This window comes from Xenopus laevis, chromosome 6S (assembly GCF_017654675.1).
Source record: "Xenopus laevis strain J_2021 chromosome 6S, Xenopus_laevis_v10.1, whole genome shotgun sequence".
Taxonomy (NCBI): Eukaryota; Metazoa; Chordata; class Amphibia; order Anura; family Pipidae; genus Xenopus; species Xenopus laevis.
The window spans coordinates 79,682,070-79,703,181 of NC_054382.1; the positions used below are offsets into that span (position 1 = coordinate 79,682,070).

Sequence of the window (21,112 nt, forward strand, 5' to 3'; positions counted from 1 at the left end):
TGGCCAGATATTGGTCGGGTAAGTCCATCAGATAAGCTGCTGAATAATGCTGGCCATACATGAAGAGATCCGCTCATCTGGCAACATTGCCAAACGAGCGGATCTTTAACGATGTACCCACCAATGGCAGGGCTATATCAGAGTAATTTGAACATTAGGCCCTACGGGCCCCAGACGGGTCGGTCGGCGGAGAAATCATGAAAAGATATCGCTCGGGAAGACCCGTTGGAAGCCCCTATACACGGGCAGATAAATTGCCGAATTGGTCTAAAGGACAGATATTGGCAGCTTTATCTGCCCGTGTATGGCAACCTTTAGTCTGAAGGGGACGAATCTGCAGCTTAAATCTGTCAATGTATGGCTACCTTAAGACAGGACATGTTTTCAAAAAATAGTTTATTTAAAGGTGCTACACAGATAAACTGATACATATTTTCACATTATGGGGTTTCTGGTCCTTTAATCTGTTATTCAGATGCTACTTTGGCAGGCAGCAATTTGGTGGACATACTTAAATATGAATAAGAAATAACAAGAACATAAATCTAGTCTTATATATTCAATGCTAACCCAAGCATCCAGATAGCAGTGTAGAAACCACATTACTTTGGAAAACCTTAAAATGAAAAATACATAAACACCAGTAGCAAAGGCATTTAGAGACCATATTTATTTTACCTATAAGTTTATTACATAATGGAATTTCCCCTTAATAGACAAAGTCACGTGTGGTCACGTGTGGTTATGGTAACTGTAAACTGCGACAAAACCCCAGGAATGGTCTCATATGCTTTTTGGTTATGACAAATTGGAATTGCTACCAGCAATTATTGCCTGAAAATGTGGCCATGTTTTCACTTGATATTGTGCCCCAAGCCCAGTGATATAATATGGGAACCAGTTAGAGAAAATTCCTGCCATTTTTTTCTGGTATTTTTTCTCCAAAGAATAGAATTCATCTGCAAATTCCCTTATAGGCCACTGACCAAAAATGATGTTTTGGGAAAAGAAACACCAAGTTTTCCCTATTATATCTAAAAACAGATCATTCACTTATCAATGTGAGCAGCATTAAGAACAATTGTATGTATGCCTGCATGGTAGCTAAAGTGCTGGCTGCCATTGTGCAAGTGGAAGAAAAAAGGATCTACAGCAGGGAAGTCATTAGAAGAGGCTGGAGGAACCAACACCACAGTCTGATTTCCATGACATGCTGTTTTAAATAGTGCAAATGCTTGCAAAAATGCCAGAACAAAATGATATATTTTGAGTATGTCAGCAGTGTGCTTTAGAAGCTAGCATTCCCTGTGTCATTGACCGTTTCATTAGGATTGTTATAGGTATCATCAGACTCCAAGGCATCAATTTCATCACCCTCCACATCAGCCAAGCCACTCTTTGTTGATTCAACAGTCATTTCATTTTCCGATGCCTCCAAAGCTACAGTTTCATGGGGAACAGTAGAATCAGCTTCCTGTCTTTCATCAGAAGTTAACGAGCCCCCGCCCCTTAGCTCATTTATGCTTTGTAATGCGGTCATTGGCCTTTCACTTCTCAGCCTTTTCTTGAGTTCTTCTTCTTTTGTCTGCAGTATTAAAGAGTTATTGTTAATGACAATAGAGGAACTGACGTTGCTAAAAAAAAAAAAAGATAATACCAAATGCTAATGGCTTTGTAAAAGTTCATAGGGGTCATTTGACATCTACAAATTACTTTAAATTATTATGTATTGTAGAGTCACTCAGAATTAGAGCTTTCAGATGTTCTCCTTCAGATATAACAATCCACTGAATTAAATGAGATGGGTGATGTCTTCAGGAAAATAAGGTTTGTGGTAGGGTGCTATACATGCCTATAACACATGGCGTTAGATTTCAGTATTTTGTATTCTGTAAATCAATGACTGCATGCAAAATGAGCATGGGTCTCCTATTTAGGATTTGGGGGGAGGGGTCAGGCACATTTTACTCAACCTTCTCCATGAATGAAAGCAGAAAAAACAAACTTGGGTTAACAAGTACTCTTATAACAGGAGTGTAATAAAGTTCTTTAAAACTTGCAGTATGTATGTTGGGGAAAGGCCTATTAATGGATTCAGCTGGGCTACACTATGTACACAATGTAAAGTGGGATGCACTCTGCACCATTTTCTCAATGTCTTCCCTCCTGTGTAAACAGGTGTGATCTCTGGACTTTTTTCTTTTTTGACACTTTATTGTGACCTTATAGGAAATCATTTTGGTCAAATTAACAACATGATATGGTTACCTTTCGCCTTTCTTCAACTGCCTTCATTTTGTTTTCAATGTCTTCCTTTGTCAGATTCTTGTTTTTCTTCTTTCTAGTTTGTAGTTTTTCAAGCTTGGCTGGAGGCCTACGTAAAGGTTTTCCTGGGGTGTCCATCTAAATACATACATGGAACATGGTCCCAATCAAAGGTGGATGGCAAAGAGATTGCAGTTTTCAAGCATTACAAAATTATCTGACAGTGTCATCTGGAAAATGCCACTAAGTGGAGAACATTAAAGGGGACCTGTCACCCTAAGAAATAATTTCAAATTCTTTTCTATCATGTTAGTTGAGCAAAATAAACTTTACTTACACTGTATTTATTATTTAAAATTTGTTTCCTTCTGTTTTGGAATTATACAATCACAGCAAGCAGGCAGCTGCCATTTTGTGGACACGGTTATTAAGGGAAATTGTGTATCACCCCAAAATCTTGTGTATAAACCAGAATAAGGTACCTAATGTCCATGTGCAGTGCCGTACACAATTATAGAGCCTGAGGAGGGAAGGGGGAATGTGAGGAGAGCAGTGACATGTAGGAAGTGCTGAATGGAAAGTGAAAGTAATTGACTGCCCCTCCTCTATGCCACGGGCATAGAGGCGGGGCAGGTAATATTTGATTGACAGTTTAGATATTTAAACACCTTTATAACAGGTGCGGATGTTTTAATGAAAAAAAAATTTGGGGTTCCATATTTAATTTGGAAAGGACTTTCATTATGCAGTTTTTTATGTGTAGGTGACAGGTCCACTTTAATGGGAAATAAAAATCCACTAGGCTCAAGTGTTTTCTTTACTAATTCTGTAATTACTGTATGTATGTTACATAGTAACATAATAAGTTAGTTTGAAAAAAGACACACATCCATCAAGTTTAACCTTTTAAGTCTAAATATAACCTGCCTAACTGCTAGTTGATCCAGAGGAAGGCAAAAAAACATTTGAAGCCTCTCCAATTTGCCTTAAGGTGGCCATACATAGGGAGATATGCTCGTTTGGCGATGTCGACAAATGAGCGGATCTCTCCCCGAAGTGCCCACATTGAGGTGGGCGATATTGGGCTGATCCCATCGTGTGCCCTAGGGCCCAACGATTGGATCAGAATGGAGGCCATACAGACGGTCGGATCGCGGGACCGCATCAACTCGATAGCCCTGCTCTTGTTTCATACATCTGAGGAAAAACATGTAAATGCATTGTCTGACTTTTTATAAGGTGTTTATAAGATGTGGCAGCACAGCTTCATTAATTAATGTGTAACAAACATTCTTAAAGGAGAACTAACGCTTAAATAAAGAAGTAGGGAAGAAATAGTATACATTTCGACTCTGTCTGTCTGCAGCTTTTATCGGCTCGTGTATGGGGGCCTTTAGAGGGGAAAATGTTCCTTTTTGACTCAAAAGATGGCAGTTGGACCAGTCCCTTTGTCAACTTGTACTTGTACTTATCACTTGCTAAAAAGCTATCCAACCCCTTCTTAAAGCCATTTGGATATCTGAGATACTTTTTGTTTCAGACTGTTTGTCAGTCAGTAAGGAAAGGTCACCTGCATGACACTAGGATGGGTTGAATCCTTGTCCCCACAATATCAAAATCCTTTCTAAAACTCCAACTTGCAGATGAGCTGAAGCATATGGCTGTCCAGGTATTTAGATTAAGATTGTGACATCACTAAGATTGTGAAAAAGTAGCATATTTTGCAAACTGGTATTTTATTTTGAATATACACTCCCCTTTCAGGTGAAAGTCTCTCTATACAATAAGGTTATAACAGCCATGTAGGTAAAATACAAAACCAAAGAGCTGCAGAAGTGTAAAGGTGGGTTTACACGGGCGAATCCTAGTAGGTACTCAGGGGCTATACTATATGGGTAGTCTATGAGGGGGACCCTTTTATTTTTCCGACAGCCTGAACCTCAGAACAGGAATAATTTTCCTCAACTGCCAATGTACCATACACTGGGAGATATAATGTACTGACAGATAAGATAAACATAGGAAAAACATAAACTGTTCAAAAAGGTTACACTCAAGTGTTCTTTGCAAGTTTTCTTAAATATAAAAGGAAAGCCATAAAGCAATTCCGACTCACCAAAACATCAAAAGCTTCTCCATTCTTAACAATCTTGGTCTGACTCTGTATGATGCCCTGGGTCATAAGCTCTTCCAGAATGTCAGATGAAGTCTGCCTTTCTCGTGGAGTTCCTCTCCCACTGTTCAGCAATGGCAAGTCTACAACATTTTACAAAGCAAAGAGGGCAGGTTATCCTTTAAAATAGGCAGTTACATCCCAGTACACTGTAAGCAAATGATGCCAAAAAAAACCCCTGCCAGTGAATATTTACATTATAAATGTATAATGAGAATTGATACCTTATCTTTAAGAAACATTTATATTATGTTTATGTCCCTCTAAAGTATACGGTAAGTTATGTACAGTAAGTGTTTTCTTCCTGCATCAATTAAGCACAATCTGCTTTCAAACTTTTTGTTGTTAAAGTCCATCTGGGAGATGGCAAATGCAGGAGGTTTAGATGCTATCAGAGCTTAGCCAAACAATGAACATTGCTTTAAGGTTACCACTAATTATTTGTGTCAAGCCAATGTTAATGAGTTGGTTTCCCAGTGCATCTAATTTCTGACTCAATCCTTAACTAATTTTTGTCCATTGGGTGGACCTTATAAAATAAATGGATGGAAGAGAATACCCCATGGAGAAAAAGTCCACAGGTTTCAATAAGTGCTATAGCCTATAGTACCCACAAAGCATTCATCCTAAGGTGAGGAATACCATTTACAAACCTCTGTTAAAGTATTCACCATGAGCATTAATAAACAGTTTTTTTATTTGTGTTAACAAATGGTGGGGCGCTATAGCCATCTAGAAATAGCTGAGCCATGGAATACAGACATAGCACCCATGTTGTATGCCAATGCAAAAATCCTGAGAAAAAGTGTCCTGTGCATATAATATGATATACAGGTATAGGATCCCTTATCCGGAAACCCGATATCCAGAAAGCTCCGAATTACGGAATGGCTGTCTCCCATAGACTCCATTTTATCCAAATAATCCAAATTTTTAAAAATGGTTTCCTTTTTCTCTGCAATAATAAAACAGTAACTTGTACTTGATCCCAACTAAGATATAATTAATCCTTATTGGAAGCAAAACCAGCATATTCGGTTTATTTAATGTTTAAATTAATTTCTAGTAGACTTAAGGCATGAAGACCCACATTACGGAAAGATCCGTTATCCGGAAAACCCCAGGTCCCGAGCATTCTGGATAACAGGTCCCATACCTGTATATGTTTATAATATTAAGGAAAAAATAAATCCCGAGTTCTATAATATAGGGTAGGGTACCTCGACAGATGAAAGAGAAAGCCCACTGGTTGTATTCACACTGAAAAAACAGCAGTAATAATGATAATATGCCTACTGCTCCCGAGCTGAGCAACCCATGTAAAACTATCTAAGGTGGCTTGTTTGACCATGACAAAATATCTGTTACTAAGACACCAGTGTAAAAGACTGAGGGAGTTATGTTCCTGAGCATTTTATACCTCTCAGTTGTTAAGGAAATACAATGCACATTGTCTCGCTTGCTTGTCAGGCCAATTACCTTTTCATGTGCATGAAAATCCTAATCATATGGGTTGTCAACAACATAAACATAAACATGTCAAAGGAAGTAAACTGACATACATCTGAGCAAAAAAGCTCTTGTAACTCCTAGGGATTCTCTCCTCCAGAAATACATCACCAATCCGCAAGGTCGAATGAAACCATTGGGCATACTAATTCATAGTCCACAATTTTTTAATGATTAAACGTATTATTGAAAAAAAAAATGTTTCTGTTCTACGGACTGATTATAAACGAAATGTGATTTTGGGTACAGGCTGCAAATTTGTCACTAGGAAGGGACTCACGTTGAGTAATATGCTATCACCCAGTATGATTAGAATTAAGAAATGAAAAAAAGTGACACCTTTGTGGTAGAAACTATAAGATTAGACAATATATCAATTGCACACCAAAAACTTGGTATATCTGATTACATGTTTGAAATTTAAAAGTCAACATGTAGGACAAACCTCAAGTATACTGAAGGAGAGAATCCGAGAACATCTATCTGACATTCATATACATAGACACCAATGTCTCCAAACATTTTCATCTATGCAATTCTGGTGACCTTGGTTGTTCTATTTTACAAGGCATTTTTTTTGGATTTTCAATCTAAAAACAAGGATACCTTTAGGCATGAATTCAGAATTTGACGTCTCATGCTACTATTAATAAATATGATATGTTTATATCTTTTACATACTTTGTGCATTCTCATTGTAGTTACTTTGTTCATTTAAACCATATTTATGATACTGTATATGTTCATTGATTTTTTTTGTTATTAACAAGGTATATGTCCAAAATACGTCTTGTGAACCTAGTGGAAGCCTTTATCTAAGAAAATATATTTTCCCCAAAATGTAAGATCATGTGATTAAATCGAACAGATACAGACTTAGGCTGTAAAAAAGCAGCACACCAGTGTTTCCTTTATCTATTGTACCTCAATGTCCTCCTCCCTGTACTCTAGTTTTGTCACCAGGATTCCATGTGACAAGCACATCTTGGCATGCCAGTCAGGGCAGGAAAGGTTAAAACTGCAGCAAGCTAACTCAGATTAAATAAATTCTAACCATGGGATAAAGGGCAGTGGCGGGCCAAGCCGGCAGGGCGCCCTAGCCAACCCTGCAGGCTACATCACCCCCCTAGTACAAGCACATGAACATTAGCCTAAATGCACAGGAGAGCACATTCACGTTCAGGTGATGGCAGCAACGCTGTAATAGCTGCAGAGCTGGGGGAAACAACAGCCAAACTAGGGGAAGGTAGTAGAAGAGGTATGTAACTGGTACCCCTTTACTTTTGCGCCCTAGGCACGTGTCTCTTTTGCCTACCCCTAGTTCTGGCCCTGATAAGGGGAGCTACAAATACATTTTATACAAAAATCATTCTTCCCCTCTCACTGCCTAAGTTTCTGAATGTATGTGAAATCTTTTCACATTTACTAAGGGTTGAATATCGAGGGTTAATAAACCCTCGAATTTGATCCTCGAAGTAAAATCCTTTGAATTCGAATATCAAATTCGAAGGATTTAGCACAAATGCTACAATTGAACGCTCAAAGTAAAAATTGTTCGGTCGCACCAGAAAATCCTTCGAATCGAACGATTCAAAGGATTTTAATCGATCGATCGAAGGATTTTTCTTCGATCAAAAAAAGTTTAGAAAATTGATGGGGAAGGTCCCCATAGGCTAACATTGTACCTCAGTAGGTTTAAACTGCCGGAGTATGTAGTCGAAGTTTTTTTTAAAGAGACAGTACTTCGACTATCGAATGGTCGAATAGTCGAACGATTTTTAGTTCGAATCGTTCGAGTCAAAGGTCGTAGTAGCCTATTCGATGGTCTGAGTACCCAAAAAAAACTTTGAAATTCGAAGTTTTTTTCATTCAAATCCTTCACTCGAGCTTAGTAAATGTGCCCATATCTATCTATCTATCTATCTATCTATCTATCTATCTATCTATCTATATATATATATATATATAGATATATACTGTATATAAGAAACTGGCAGCCTGGTTTGTGAAATAATTAAACATATATAACTACACATGTTGGCTAAGGCTCTGGCCACACAAGTAGATCCGGGGAGATTAGTTGCCCCATCGACAAATCTCCTCTTCTTCTGGGCGACAATCTCCCCGAACTGCCTTCCCCCTGCTCTCTTCCGGCCCTGTCGCCTGAAGAAGAGGAGATTTGTCGCTGGGGCGACTAATCTCCCTGAATCTGCGTGTGTGGCCAGACCCTAAACAGATCAGCTCTAAATTCTGCAGGTCCCGCTCACTCCCTCCCGTTCCTCAGTCAGCTGATCTCTCAGCCTGTGTCAGACTACGGGGAGCTGCAAGTGAAACAAAGTCACTTTCTATTGCACAGTATAGATGTTTAAAGCAGCCTTTAAGGACATTTACCCTGCAGGTTTGGGGGGGCTTAGCCTCCTCAAGCCTTCATTAAAATCCCCCCAATGCGGATACTCCTATAAAAATCCAAGATGGGAAACTCCTGTCACAACTTTGAATGCCTCATTACTACTATAGAGATGCTGAACCTTTAGTTATTGGTTCAATTAGTTCAGTATATAAAATAGAGCATTTCTAGCCATATTCATTGTTATGGTTTAGTTCTCCTTTAAATATGTCTAGAACATCATTTGAATTAAGAAGTCTGCATGCTCTGCACTCCTCAGCTATTTTGAAATCAGTGGAAAATTTGTTCTTATTGATCTAAAGCTAATAGTTGGGACTAAGATTCAGTTCAGTGAAATGGTTTATCACGTAAACAAGATACAATTAGAGGAGAAAATAGAAGTGTGCTTAAATTCAAACAGGTGAATATAGACTGATAAGCGGACAGTTTTGCCAAGGGCCACTAAACACTTTTGGCTTTCATTTTCCTTTTGTACTGTATTTGAGTAATGGAAATTGACATATTAACATACTCATGCTGTAAATCTTTCCTCAACTATAATGGTAGCACGCACTGCATTTATTACCATAACTTAGCTACATGGGTAACATTTGGACATACATGACAATAACAATAATATGACATTTTTCAGTGTGACAGCACATATTTCATTCTAAACCTTGAGTCTTAAGGATAATACTACAGGAGCTAGCTCTGTAAAGCATATATAAACAGCAAGAATAACACCATCTGAAAAGCTCTAGCAGCTGTCAATTAGTAAAAGGCAAGGCTTTAGCAGGCTTACAATGATGGTTACTGACAAATACTTAATATAAATAATAATGATGACACTAGTATAACATTAAATACTTTTTGCAAATGCTAATGAGTTTCTCTCTTAAAATCATAATGTGTTATTAGAACTTAATCCCAAAATGTATGTTCTGATAAGGTAGAATTCTCTATATACAGGTATGGGACCTGTTATCCAAAACGCTTGGGACCTGTGGTTTTACAGATAACACATATTTCCGTAATTTGGATCTTCATACCTTAAGTCTACTAGAAAATCATGTACAGTATATACAGGATCCTGGACAATCATGGATGTAATAGTTATAAACATGGCAGTTGTAGCAAGCAAATGAATTTAATATGAAGGTGAAATAGGGGTGACCTATAAAGTGACACCAATCATCCATTCTTATGCAAATTAGAAGATAATGAATTTAATTTTAAATGTAATGAATATAGGTATGGACTCCATATCCTGAATGCTCGAGACCTGGGGCTTTCCGGATAACTGATCTTTCCATTATTTGGATCTGCATACCTTAAGTTTACTAGAAAATCCTGTAAACATTAATTACACCCAATAAACTGGTTTTACTTCCAGTAAGGATTAATTATATCCTAGTTGGATCAAGCACAATGTACTGTTTTATTATTACAGAGAAAAGGAAATAATTAAAATAAAATGTAATTATTTGGATAAAATGGAGACTATGAAAGACGCCCATTCTGTAATTCATAAATTACTAGATAACAGGGTTCTCTGTATAACGGATCCCGTACCTGTACAACAGATAAAGGAAATAATTTGACTGCAAATACATTCTTTAATACTAAAACTTAGAGATTCCTGGCTAGTATTCCACTTACTAAATCTGTAATCAAAATATAATTTTGAGGTAAATTTAGACTACCACTTTAATGGAGTCTAGATTTATATTTCATTTTACCTCAACAGAACATGCAGTATAGTAGTATCAATGATGGCACTAGCAAATGTTTTCTATTTAAAGCAAAAATAGAGCAGATGGAATAATCAACCCTGAGGGCCAGTGGCTGGTGTGAAAGTGTATTGTTCCCTCTAAACTCTGCACACACAGTTTAAAACACCAATGCAAAATAATTGGTGAAACCAACAACACACACAATTCAGCACTGGTATGGGCAGACGCATCAATTTGACACACAGTTATTACTTGCCAAAGATTAAATATTAAAATATAAGTCACACGAGAACTGTGGAAGATGATGAAAATATACAAAAGTACTAAATAGTTGAGACCCCTGTAATACATTACCATTGTTCAGTCTTCCTCTAGGAGAAGGCATCTTCTCTGTAACTGTCCCTGGAAGAGCCCCAGATGCTTCATCCTCTAGTCCCAAACCACTATCCATTGTGCCTTTTGAAAAGGCAGAGCCATCTCTGGCACTGGGACTGTTGTTATTATTTGCTTTAATGTCATCCTTAAAGTGAAATAGAAAATAAATGATAATCAGACAAGGGGCAATGCCATTTGTTATATATGCTTCAGCAATATTTGCATTTGTGTGCAATAGAAACTAGATCTTGCCGCTGCTGCATCCATCTCTCCTTTAGAAACGGAATCCCCCTGCACAAATCTGACTTGAAATGAAATGAAGTGATTTTTTAAGAAATGAGCAATTAGGTCCAGTTTAAAGCTGGTCATACACTATAAGATCCGCTCGTTTGGTGGCATCGCGAAATGAGTGGATCTTTCCCCGAAATGCCCACCAACTCAGGACTATATTCCGGACGTTTGGCCCTAGGGCCGAATGATTGGATTACAACGATGAGCAATGGGCTCCGTCGGGTCGATCGCCTGAAAAATGAAACCTTCCGATGGATATCGTGGCCATATATCGATCAGGAAGACCTGTCAGAAGCCCCCATACACGGGCAGATAAGCTGCCGAATTGGTGTAAAGGACCAATATCGGCAACTTTAATCAGCCCATGTATGGCCACCATTACTAATATAATATAATATTAGATAAGAAGCCTGTAGCATACAATTTTAAAGCCTCTTTGCAGCATGTGGTACATTTATTGTAAAATATGCAAGCTTATTGCATGCATACTAAGCTGTAATTCAAGCAGAAGACATCGCTAAGCACCTTTAATAAGAATATATTTTACATCTCGTGTATTATAAAATATTGCAGTGAAATGGCTAAACCATAACAACAAACAATAACATTTTTCTAAAAATATATATATTTCAGTGTTTAATAAAACAGTAGCTTCAGTTTCTTTATTAGTGATAAAATTGTAGTGAACACCATATTCATTAATATTATTGATTGTGGCTACTGTATGCTTCTTTACCTAGAACATGGGCCTACACTACTATGACAATAAGGCCATAATTTTACTGGATTCTGTGCATGAGATTTAAGTCATCACAAGGAATGGTATGGCAGCTTCTACTTCTAAGAATACTTGTTGAGAAATAATAGTGCATTCTCTGACTATTCACATAAATCATGCATTATTTTTATAGTTTCTAAACAGGTAACTTTGCCTTCTAACATTTGTTCAAATAAACTGCTTGCAGTCATTATGCTGCAGTATTCAATGTGATAATTACCATGTGCCACAGTAAGGCTGCATTGAAATGATGTTCTTGAGATTTTAACAATAAAAAAGCAAAAAACACACAACTACTAGAAGCAGGACTGGCACAAAAAACATAATTTTTCTTTCTGAAATTTGGTTTCTATTGAAATTATGATTTTATTAGACCTTTTGTACATAACATGTTTCTCTATAGATATATTATGCAACCTCCAAAAAACACTGTCTCAGCTGTTTGTCGCTGCCCCCACCCTGCTAGCATAGTACAGTTTTATTCACTTAATCTCCCCCTTTCAAAGGAATTGTTCTCCATGTCTCATCATACGCCTCCTGCCCTTCATATAGGAATACATCAGTGTAGCCCCAATAACTCTCACACACACCACTGAGCACTCTGACCTGGTTCCCTGGTTGGACTTTGCCTTTTGAGCCCCATCCACTGTTCCTCCCATCTGTAGGTTGCACCACTTGTATTCTGGAGTTCTTACAGCCCATGCTGAGTGCTCCGCGTTTCTATTCAGCAGTCCCTAGGCACAGCTCTGCCTCACTCTTTTGCACTTAGTGACAGTGGCTGGCAGCCAGGGACTCCCAGGTTACCATGGAAGGTTGCTACAATAAATGACATCAGTATATTGGAATTTCTCACTGCGGTGGTGTGTGAGCTCTGTGTGTGTGACCACCCCAGGGCTTGCCCTGCCTCCTTGTAAACATGCATTTAAAGTGGAATGTGCTGTCTGTCTGCTGTCTGCATTTTATTGTGTGTATCCTGCAAAACCCTGGTAATACTGAGTACGTCTCTTTTTATTACCTAAACAAGTTATATAATTAAAAATCCACATATCAATAAATATAGCAGAAAAATGGGGAGGGTTTTGCTTTTTAATTAATGAAATAAATGTAATCTCAAATACAGGATTGACCCCAATAAAAAGTGCCCAACAAAAATGTGGATCCAAAAAATGTCATAATGACAACGATAAATGTTTGGGCAGCCCCTCAATGGACTTTCCCGTTACCTGAGTAATTCAAAAGTGCTCCAAAAAGCTTCTCTTGGTTTTCTTGCTGACTGAACAGGTCAAACAGGTCACCAGGAGGTGCCCTCTGTCAAAAATATGGATGAAGTCCTCAAACCATTTTTGAAACTAGAACTTCCAAAAAAAGAAAACACGACTGATAATAGAAAAGATAAAACGAATGAACAAAAACAAGAGGGCAAGGGCACATTGGCTTAGTCTTGTCCTAGATTTACAATTACAACTGTACATAAGTTAATAAGCATTTGATTTCCATCTTCTTAGAGTTTAATAATCCATTTAGGGATGCACCGAATCCAAATCCTAATTTGCATATGTAAATTAGGGGCAGGTAGGGAAATCACGTGACTTTTCATCACAAATGAAGATTTTTTTCCCACTTTTTCCTTTCCTGACCCTAATTTGCATATGCAAATTAGGATTCGGATTCGTTTCGGTATTCGGCCGAATCTTTCACCAAGGATTAGGGGATTCGGCTGAATCCTAAATAGTGGATTCGGTGCATCCCTAAATCGATTCAATGAATTCTCCAGCATTTAGTACCTCTGTAGCTGCTCCTTGTCTAAACAAGTTAACCTGTGCATGGCCTAGTGTAGCTTTTTGTAACACTAGTTCAAACGAATCGAAGAAAAGGGAGCATCATACCTCCTCATAGACGCTGCACGTGTAATCTGTCCCCCACAGAGAATCGGGCATGTAAATTGTAAAAGACACAGAGCATCAGGAATAGCGGTAAAATATCACCTTTATTAGTCCATCTTAAAATAATTCCAGTATGTACACATATAGAAATTTGGATCTACGATTTACGCGTCCCACCACTTTCTCAGAAGCGATCACTTCTGAGGAAGGTGCTATTCCTGATGCTCCCTCCCTCTCTTCCAGCTATAAACTGTTAATGGAATGCTGTTATTTTGCACAATAACATCTCCCTGGTGCTATGGGGGAGAAGATTGCTAATGGCTTTTCAGTATTATGTATGTTCAATCCTCAGTATAAGCCTATCTATTATAACTGGTTCCCTTTGTGTCACCCATCCCATCATTAACCTATTTACTTTAAAGGCTTTCAGGGAGTCTGATAATTTATTAATACATGTGAAAAAGATATCCATGGTAGCATACTAATCACTGATGCCCTTGTTTTTCTCATGTATGGTAAGGTGCAAAAGGCAATTGCTGATGCTCTTCAACCTCAGTTTACCTGCATTCTGTGCAAACTAAATCCATGTAAAATCATGTTTGCCAGCCTATATAATTTATTTATATAATAACTTCTCTTGAGACAAGTAAACTTTTAATAAATCTTCAACTAGAAATAATATAATTGTTTGTCAGAGCCGGGCCAAGAACCAGACGCCCTAGGTAACCCAGCCGGCCCTTTGTGCGCACTCCTTAGCGACGTCACACATGCACACACTCCGTCACAAGCTGATGTCAGGAGGGGACGCCAGAGAGCGCACATAGTGTGCGGAAGAGGGCCGGGACTACAGGTAAGTGGTTGGAGAGGTACATGTCCAGCGTCTCCTTCAACTTTGAATCCTAGGCACGTGCCTCTTCTGCCTACCGCTAGTTCTGGCCCTGGTGTGTGGATAACCAATTTTTATCTGTAATTTATGCTGATTTAAGTAATGTATCCCACTTCCTTCTTGATCAGAGCCCCCCAACCTTTCCCCAACATTAAATTGTGAAAAGAGTTGGGGAGCAACACAAGCATGAAAAAAAGTTCCTGGTGGTGGTGCCAAATAAGGTCTGTGATTGCTTATTAATATTCACTGATATTCATTCATATTCATTGGCTATTCATGTAATGAAGGACAGGACTCCTAATGAATGTGATAATGTGTTTATGTTGCCAAAGTACAGCAACAGGTGAAAAGCGCTTGTAGAATGAAGCTTAAAAAGAGAAGTGCATTACTCTATATATAACACTTCCTGCATTTGGTAGTTCTGAAAACTGAAGGGGCATCAGGTTTGGGACACACAGACATTGACTAATGTTCTGTTGTTACCACTTTACATGGCCCTCAATGTGTAATATGTAGGGGACATTAGTCCACCCACCTCTATTCTCACTGTGTACTGTGCTGGGATTACACTACCATTACAATGTGCTAAATATTCAGTAGACTTCTTCTGTATTAACCTCAAAGTATTCAGTGATAGAACTTTATCCAATTTTTTAAAAAGTATTTCCTTTTTTTCTGTAATAATTAACCAGTACCTTATACATGATCCAAACAAGGATGTACTGTAATTGATCTTTATTCGAAGCAGAATCAACCAATTGGTTTTATTTAATGTATACATGATTTTCTAGTATACAAGGTATGACGATCCAAATAATGGAAAGATCTGTTACCCGGAAAACCCCAGGTCCCGAGTATTCTGGATAACAGGTCCCATGCCAGTATTGCTTTTTTCAATTTGTGTCTTTAAAAATAAAACATTACAAATTCTCCATTACATGTAAAAGAATAGTGTGTGTGCGTTAAAAGATGGTCCTAGCAGGTCACAATTATAATTGGTTCTCACTTTTCTTGGCCCAGCAGTCTAAAATACATTCTGCTGCCTATGGCTAAATTTGCCAAACACTGCACCTCATTGATATTTAAACTTAATCTGACAACTATTTTGCTGTCTTATGTTTACAATTATAATTGATTAAAATACAATTGTTCCAGGGTGAAAACAGCTTGCCTGATTAGGCAGCACATGCTTTCTTCCCATTCTTTGCATGAATATGGATGATAATTTTAAAGTCTGGATTAATGGGATAATGTCTTTATTCAGCCTTAATGTTGGTATAAAGCAATGCTACTCATAAGCCCTTTATTCCATTTTACTTAGAAAACATGATAACATTTGACATTAAGCATTGACTTGTTATTAGCGTATTCGCCAGCTAATCATTTACTAATTAAAATATGCTTGAGAACTTTTATTCATTTTGGAAAGGTTGTATGTTAATTATATATCTTATAAAGTGCTGACAAAATATAATTGCACATAGAATGTCTTGTTAATGTACCAGGGGTGACTGGGTTACCTTTAGCACAATATCATGCATTAACATACTCTCCCTGAAAAATAGCCCCAAATCCAATAACCTTTTGTCATTGACAGACCAAAATATCTAATAATGCTGTCTACAAAGCTGATGTGGCATTTAAAAGGAGAACTAATCTCTAAAAATGAATATGGCTAGAAATGCCATATTTTATATACTGAAATTATTCAACCAGCCAAAAGGTTCAGCATCTATATAACAAAAATGCTCCAGGAGTTTAAAATTGTCACGCGAGTTTTTGATCTTGGATTAGATTAGGAGTTCCTGCGACATGCACATGCTCAGTGGGCTTTGAGCAGCTTTTGAGAAGTTAAATTTAGGGGTCATTGCAAATCATCAAGCAGAAAATGAGGTTGGCCTGTAATATAAGCTGATGCTACAGGGCTGGGTATTAAATTCTGATGTTCATTGTGTTGGTTTCTGAGCTGCTATGTAATAATAATCTGAATTAATTACTAATCAGCCTTATATTGTGACATTTCTATTCTATGTGTATGGTATATTGTGTGTCGGTCCCTAAACTCAGTAAGTGACAGCAGCACAGAGCATGTGAAGTGAATCAGCATAAACGAAGCCTAACACTATACATTACATTATTACATACATTAATATGTAAAGGTATATAAAATTATATATATATATATATATATATATATATATTAAACAGACTGGTATAGAAGCTGAGGAATGGCCTGATCATAATTACACTGTTTATTCTCAGAGTAAATAATTAATCCTCAGTTAAAAATTCTCGTAAAACTGCAGCTTCCAATGCCCATGTTAATGTGAACATTGCAGAATACTTGTTGAGCTGGAAATCATTTACTTGAATACTTTAAAATCCTGCAGACATCTATATACCATTGTGTTAGGGCCATGCGACACACGGATGTATGCACTGTATGCACTGAACTGTGAGCAGGAGTGTCCAATGCATTGATTCCTATCTACCAGTTTACCTATTGAAGATAACTGGTAGACTGTCATGTGGGTTTTCCCCTGCACTGCCCAGCCACTGTCTTCCCCAATGGGTAGTTTACATTTAGGCTCTAATTTAGCATGCTATAGATTAGACTGTTCCTAGATCAGACTATATCAACTTTTTAATTATTCTTTTGATTTTTATTTACATCTGCCCCTATGCACTTTATAGTTTTGATAGGGTCAGTGACCCCCGAAACCAAAGGAAAAGCTTTGAGGCTGCAAATGTATTGTTTTCTTTTATTGCTTTCCTTTCTATTCAGCCCTGCCCTCCTCCTATTCTTTTCTTTTCATTCTGTTATTCAAATCACTGTCGCTAGCAGGGCCGGACTGGGAGAAAAAAGCAGCCCTGGCAAAAAAAATCAAAGCAGCCCACTTCAGGTATAGGATTGGTTATCTGGAAACCCATTTTGCAGAAAGCTCCGAATTAGGAAAGGCCATCTCCCATAGACTTTATTATATTTAAACAATCCAAATGTTTAAAAGATTTAATTTTCTCTGTAATAAAACAGTAGTTTGAGCCAAACTAAGATATAATTAGTCTTTATTGGGAGCAAGTTTTTTTAATCCATTCCTTGGACACAATTATACAGGGGAATATTAGATACAAATCTGTGAACAGATGCCCAAAGCCTGCTATGTCCTGCATAGAAAACTGCACATAGATAGTTAGAATCTCAGCTGCCATAAAGCAGGGCAAGACTGCTGTGAATAGTTAAACTGTGCAGTGATAGTATCAGTATCATGACATAACAGAGTTGACGCGTTTCATGGCGTCTTGCCACTTCCTCAGAAGCATAGGCATAAGCATAGACCTATGCTTCTGAGGAAGTGGCGAGACACCACGAAACGCATCAAGTGTGGGGGAGAAGTCATATCCACATAATGTACTGATGATTTTAAAGTATATCTGATAAAGAATGTTTTAATTCCTCCTAACCACTGTTTGCTCCATATCACTATTGCTACACATATATCTGTAGGACACAAGTAATTTGTTACTACACAGGCGCAAATGAAGAATTCTTTCCCAAAAATAAACTAAAAACACTTTTTTTCTAACATATAAGGCAACATTTATAAGATTAATAGACAGCTAACTCACACAGTGCAGATTTCAAAATGTACATAGTCACATGCAGAGATAATGAAGTTTGCATAGAAGTTAGAGAAAAACTAAATAGATCCACCCATATCAATGAAGATGCTGTTTAAACTGATAGGATGAGAAGTGGCAGTCGGGATCCAAAGCAGTTGGGTTTCAGGTTCTGAGGTATCAATTACTAGCAAAGCAAAAGTTTAAGCAAAAAATAATCAGCAACCTATAACTTTTAGATGAACAGTATTATATGTATGTGTGTGTGTATTTTTTCATGTCAGTATCACTTTAAGTAGCAGGAAGTAGTTGTTCTTACCTGCCCTTTCTCTGTACAGTTGGGGGGGGCAAGGGGGGAAATGCAGAACAGCAGCAGAAAATTCCATCCCTCCCTTCATTGGAGCATTTTAAAAGCACTGCAAACTTGCTAATGTTTTCCCGTGCAGCTCTTCAGTTTCCGGCTCACTTCTGCTGCGCGCCCTCTACTGGTAGGAAATGTTAGTGCGTCCTGCTAAATTAAACTTCTCTCTTCATCCAAGCGCAAGGGCCCTGCGCACAGGAGATCGCACAGTCGCACACTGTCAATGCGGCCCATTTACACGGCATGGGCAGCGGCCCAACGGGCATTTGCCCGTATTCACAAATGGTCAGTCCGGGCCTGGTCGCTAGGGTAAATGGGGCCAACCAATCAGATAGCTGTTGAAGTGCCAAACTGAAGAGTTGCTGAACAAAAAGTGAATTCATTCAAAAACCATAAAAAAGACAAATTATGATTAATTGCAAATGGTTGTATTTAGCATACCAAAAGTTAATTTTAAGGTGAAACGATCTTAAAGCATACTGTAAGTCCCAGTTTTAAGTATACAGTTAAATTAAGTTCAGGTAGCAGGGTTGGATTGGGCCATCTTGGGCCCACTGATCCCAAGATGGCCCAGTAAGAAGCATGGAGCTGCTGATTATTACTCATTACACTGAAACCTTCCTGAGAATAACAAAATACATAATTTTTGCCCAAAGAAGTACTGGGCAGCCTTTTTACTGGGAAAATAATAGACATGGCATTGCCAAGTCATATATTGTTTTGATCATGGAAGGTCAGCAAAGTAATGAGGGAACATACTAGTTGTATTCTAAAACTGGAAATATTTGATACTACAAAACTTGCAATCTTAAAACAGAAATCCAGTGCTGTAGTTTGAGTCCATATGAGGGATAGACCTGTGCAGCTGTGTGTTCTTACCCCTGTCTCTATAATTACTAGTATAAATACTTTTCGCTTTCCTAATTGCATTGGTATAAAAGTAATCTTGGACGAGTTACATCCCTGGTAGATTCCCTGCATAATCCCAATTGGCTACATACACAGATAAATTGCACTGTTCTGATCAGTTGGGCTGAGGGAAGCAAGAGACAGGTGAATCCCAACTCATTTAAACACTGGACAAAATTTCACCTGGGCAGAATCCAGCTGCAGACAATCAAGGCATAGGTGGGCCAAGAGGAACTGGTGCCCATGTCAAGTACCTCTTGCAGTGCCAGATTCAGACTAAAGGTCCCAGTCAAGGTAGTTCTTTTGGGGCCCTCACTTTCCTCTTGACCCCCACTTTAAAAGAAATAGAAACAACAATATGCCATGCCCATGTTTTGGCACACCACCACATACCATGTCCTACAATACAGACACAGTGGCGCCCACCATATTATAACATATTATGGTCAAAGCATTCCACAACACTCTGTAGCACCTGCATTTCCTGACAGTAACATCACTGCAGGAATGGCTAATGAGCATCCCATTGACATCAGACTTGCCAGGAAGATCACTACAGAAATAATGGGATGACTAGAGAGCGGTATGGACTGTTTTGCTCATCTCAGCTGTAGCATTGGTCCTGCAGCCTGCTCTCGCTCCTTCCCAGACCAAGCCATAGTGTGCGTCAGGGAAGACAGGGCAAGCTGGTACAACAGTCAGATTCCCATACCTCCCAACTGTCCTGTTTTCTGTGGGACAGTCCCGATTTTGACAGTTCACACATTTGATCTGATCCAGAAAAAGATACAACGTTTCTGAAACTTACATAAGAGGCTTTTGGCAGAGAACCCAGAATATAAAATACAAATAAAACATGACCCTAAGACTCTCAGATATGTGGTCAAACTTTCCATAATCTGCCAATTTTGCAAAATATCCCCCAGTTCCCCCCCCCACACCACCATTGTCTGAAAACAGACAATTCACTGGTTGGCACTGGTTACTGCTCAAGTGCAAACTTGGCGATTGTTGATAAATAGCCATGATGAAAGTCATAGCTGATAATAATTTTCTTTCAAGAGTGAACCTTGCATCAGGGTATAGTGCCCCACAAGTTACCAAGGATGGCAAAAAGCCACTCCTGGTTACTTTAAAAGCTGAATTTCCAGTTATTAAACCAGAAATTCAGCTGCTTCTCTATTCTAGTGATGTGCCGCCCCTGGAGCCCCCTCTGGTGATGTAAAGGCAAGAGGGGGCAGCGTCGCCTTTGGAGTGACCAACGACAAACTGGTGGAATCGTAGAAAGCTCACTCCAGATCAGGCCTGGACTGGAAGTCAAAATAGGCCCTGCCATTCCAAGTCCACAGAGGCCCAAACAGCCCCCTTCCAGCCCACTATATGGTAACTTTCTATGGAACCATACAGCAGCCCCTCTGGCATTTGCCAGAACCCACAGATTGCCAGTCCGGGCCTGCTCCATATTATCCACCTAGGGTCTGACTCACTTAGTAATGGTCAACCAATGCAATTATAAAACATGAGCCATTTCATTTTGAGGTGAGCCAATGCACTGTATACTCATTCTGTATTTGGCTTCCAGCAATGAAAACAACTACAGTTTTTGCATGTAGGAACCTGAGGCAGATTTTTTACAAACTACAGGGCTAACCTGTCCAGGGGCTCTCAGAGCAGTGCCTGGGGCCTGGGGGAAATGCTTATTTTATCTCCTAGATACTCTTAGAAACCCATCTTGAAGGTTAGTTAGAAACAATTATTTTCTGTCCTAGATATTTCTGTGAGTGTGGCTGAATGATTGACACACAAGTGTTTTTATATATCTGTAACCTTGTTATAAGAGGTGAGTCTCGACCAAAAGATGGACCTCGAACTGGACTGAAAGCATTTGTCCTAAGGAAACAGGCAATCAAATAAAAACCTGGTATGAGGAACCTACAGTATA

At 38.6% G+C, this 21,112-nt stretch overlaps 1 protein-coding gene across 1 annotated transcript; it reads right to left on the reverse strand.

The window, feature by feature from the left end:
- Window positions 1-379: 379 nt before the first annotated feature.
- Window positions 380-12,310, reverse strand: LOC108720114 (stathmin domain-containing protein 1). Its single transcript, XM_018269503.2, has 5 exons — window positions 12,120-12,310; window positions 10,424-10,589; window positions 4,382-4,521; window positions 2,269-2,403; window positions 380-1,585 (listed from the first exon to the last, which is right to left on the reverse strand). Exons 1-5 carry the CDS (start codon window positions 12,213-12,215, stop codon window positions 1,289-1,291), a joined length of 834 nt encoding a protein of 277 aa, XP_018124992.1. The 5' UTR covers window positions 12,216-12,310; the 3' UTR covers window positions 380-1,288.
- Window positions 12,311-21,112: the final 8,802 nt, after the last annotated feature.

Bases quoted from the DNA above. Each gene is read 5' to 3' on its own strand.
- LOC108720114 (XM_018269503.2), bottom strand. From the start codon at position 12,215: ATGGGCTGTAAGAACTCCAGAATACAAGTGGTGCAACCTACAGATGGG. The intron at 4,522-10,423 runs GTAATGTATTAC...AAAATGTTGTAG, and splicing joins TAGAGGAAGACTGAACAATG to ACTTGCCATTGCTGAACAGT. The intron at 1,586-2,268 runs GTAACCATATCA...TTAATACTGCAG, and splicing joins CAGTTGAAGAAAGGCGAAAG to ACAAAAGAAGAAGAACTCAA.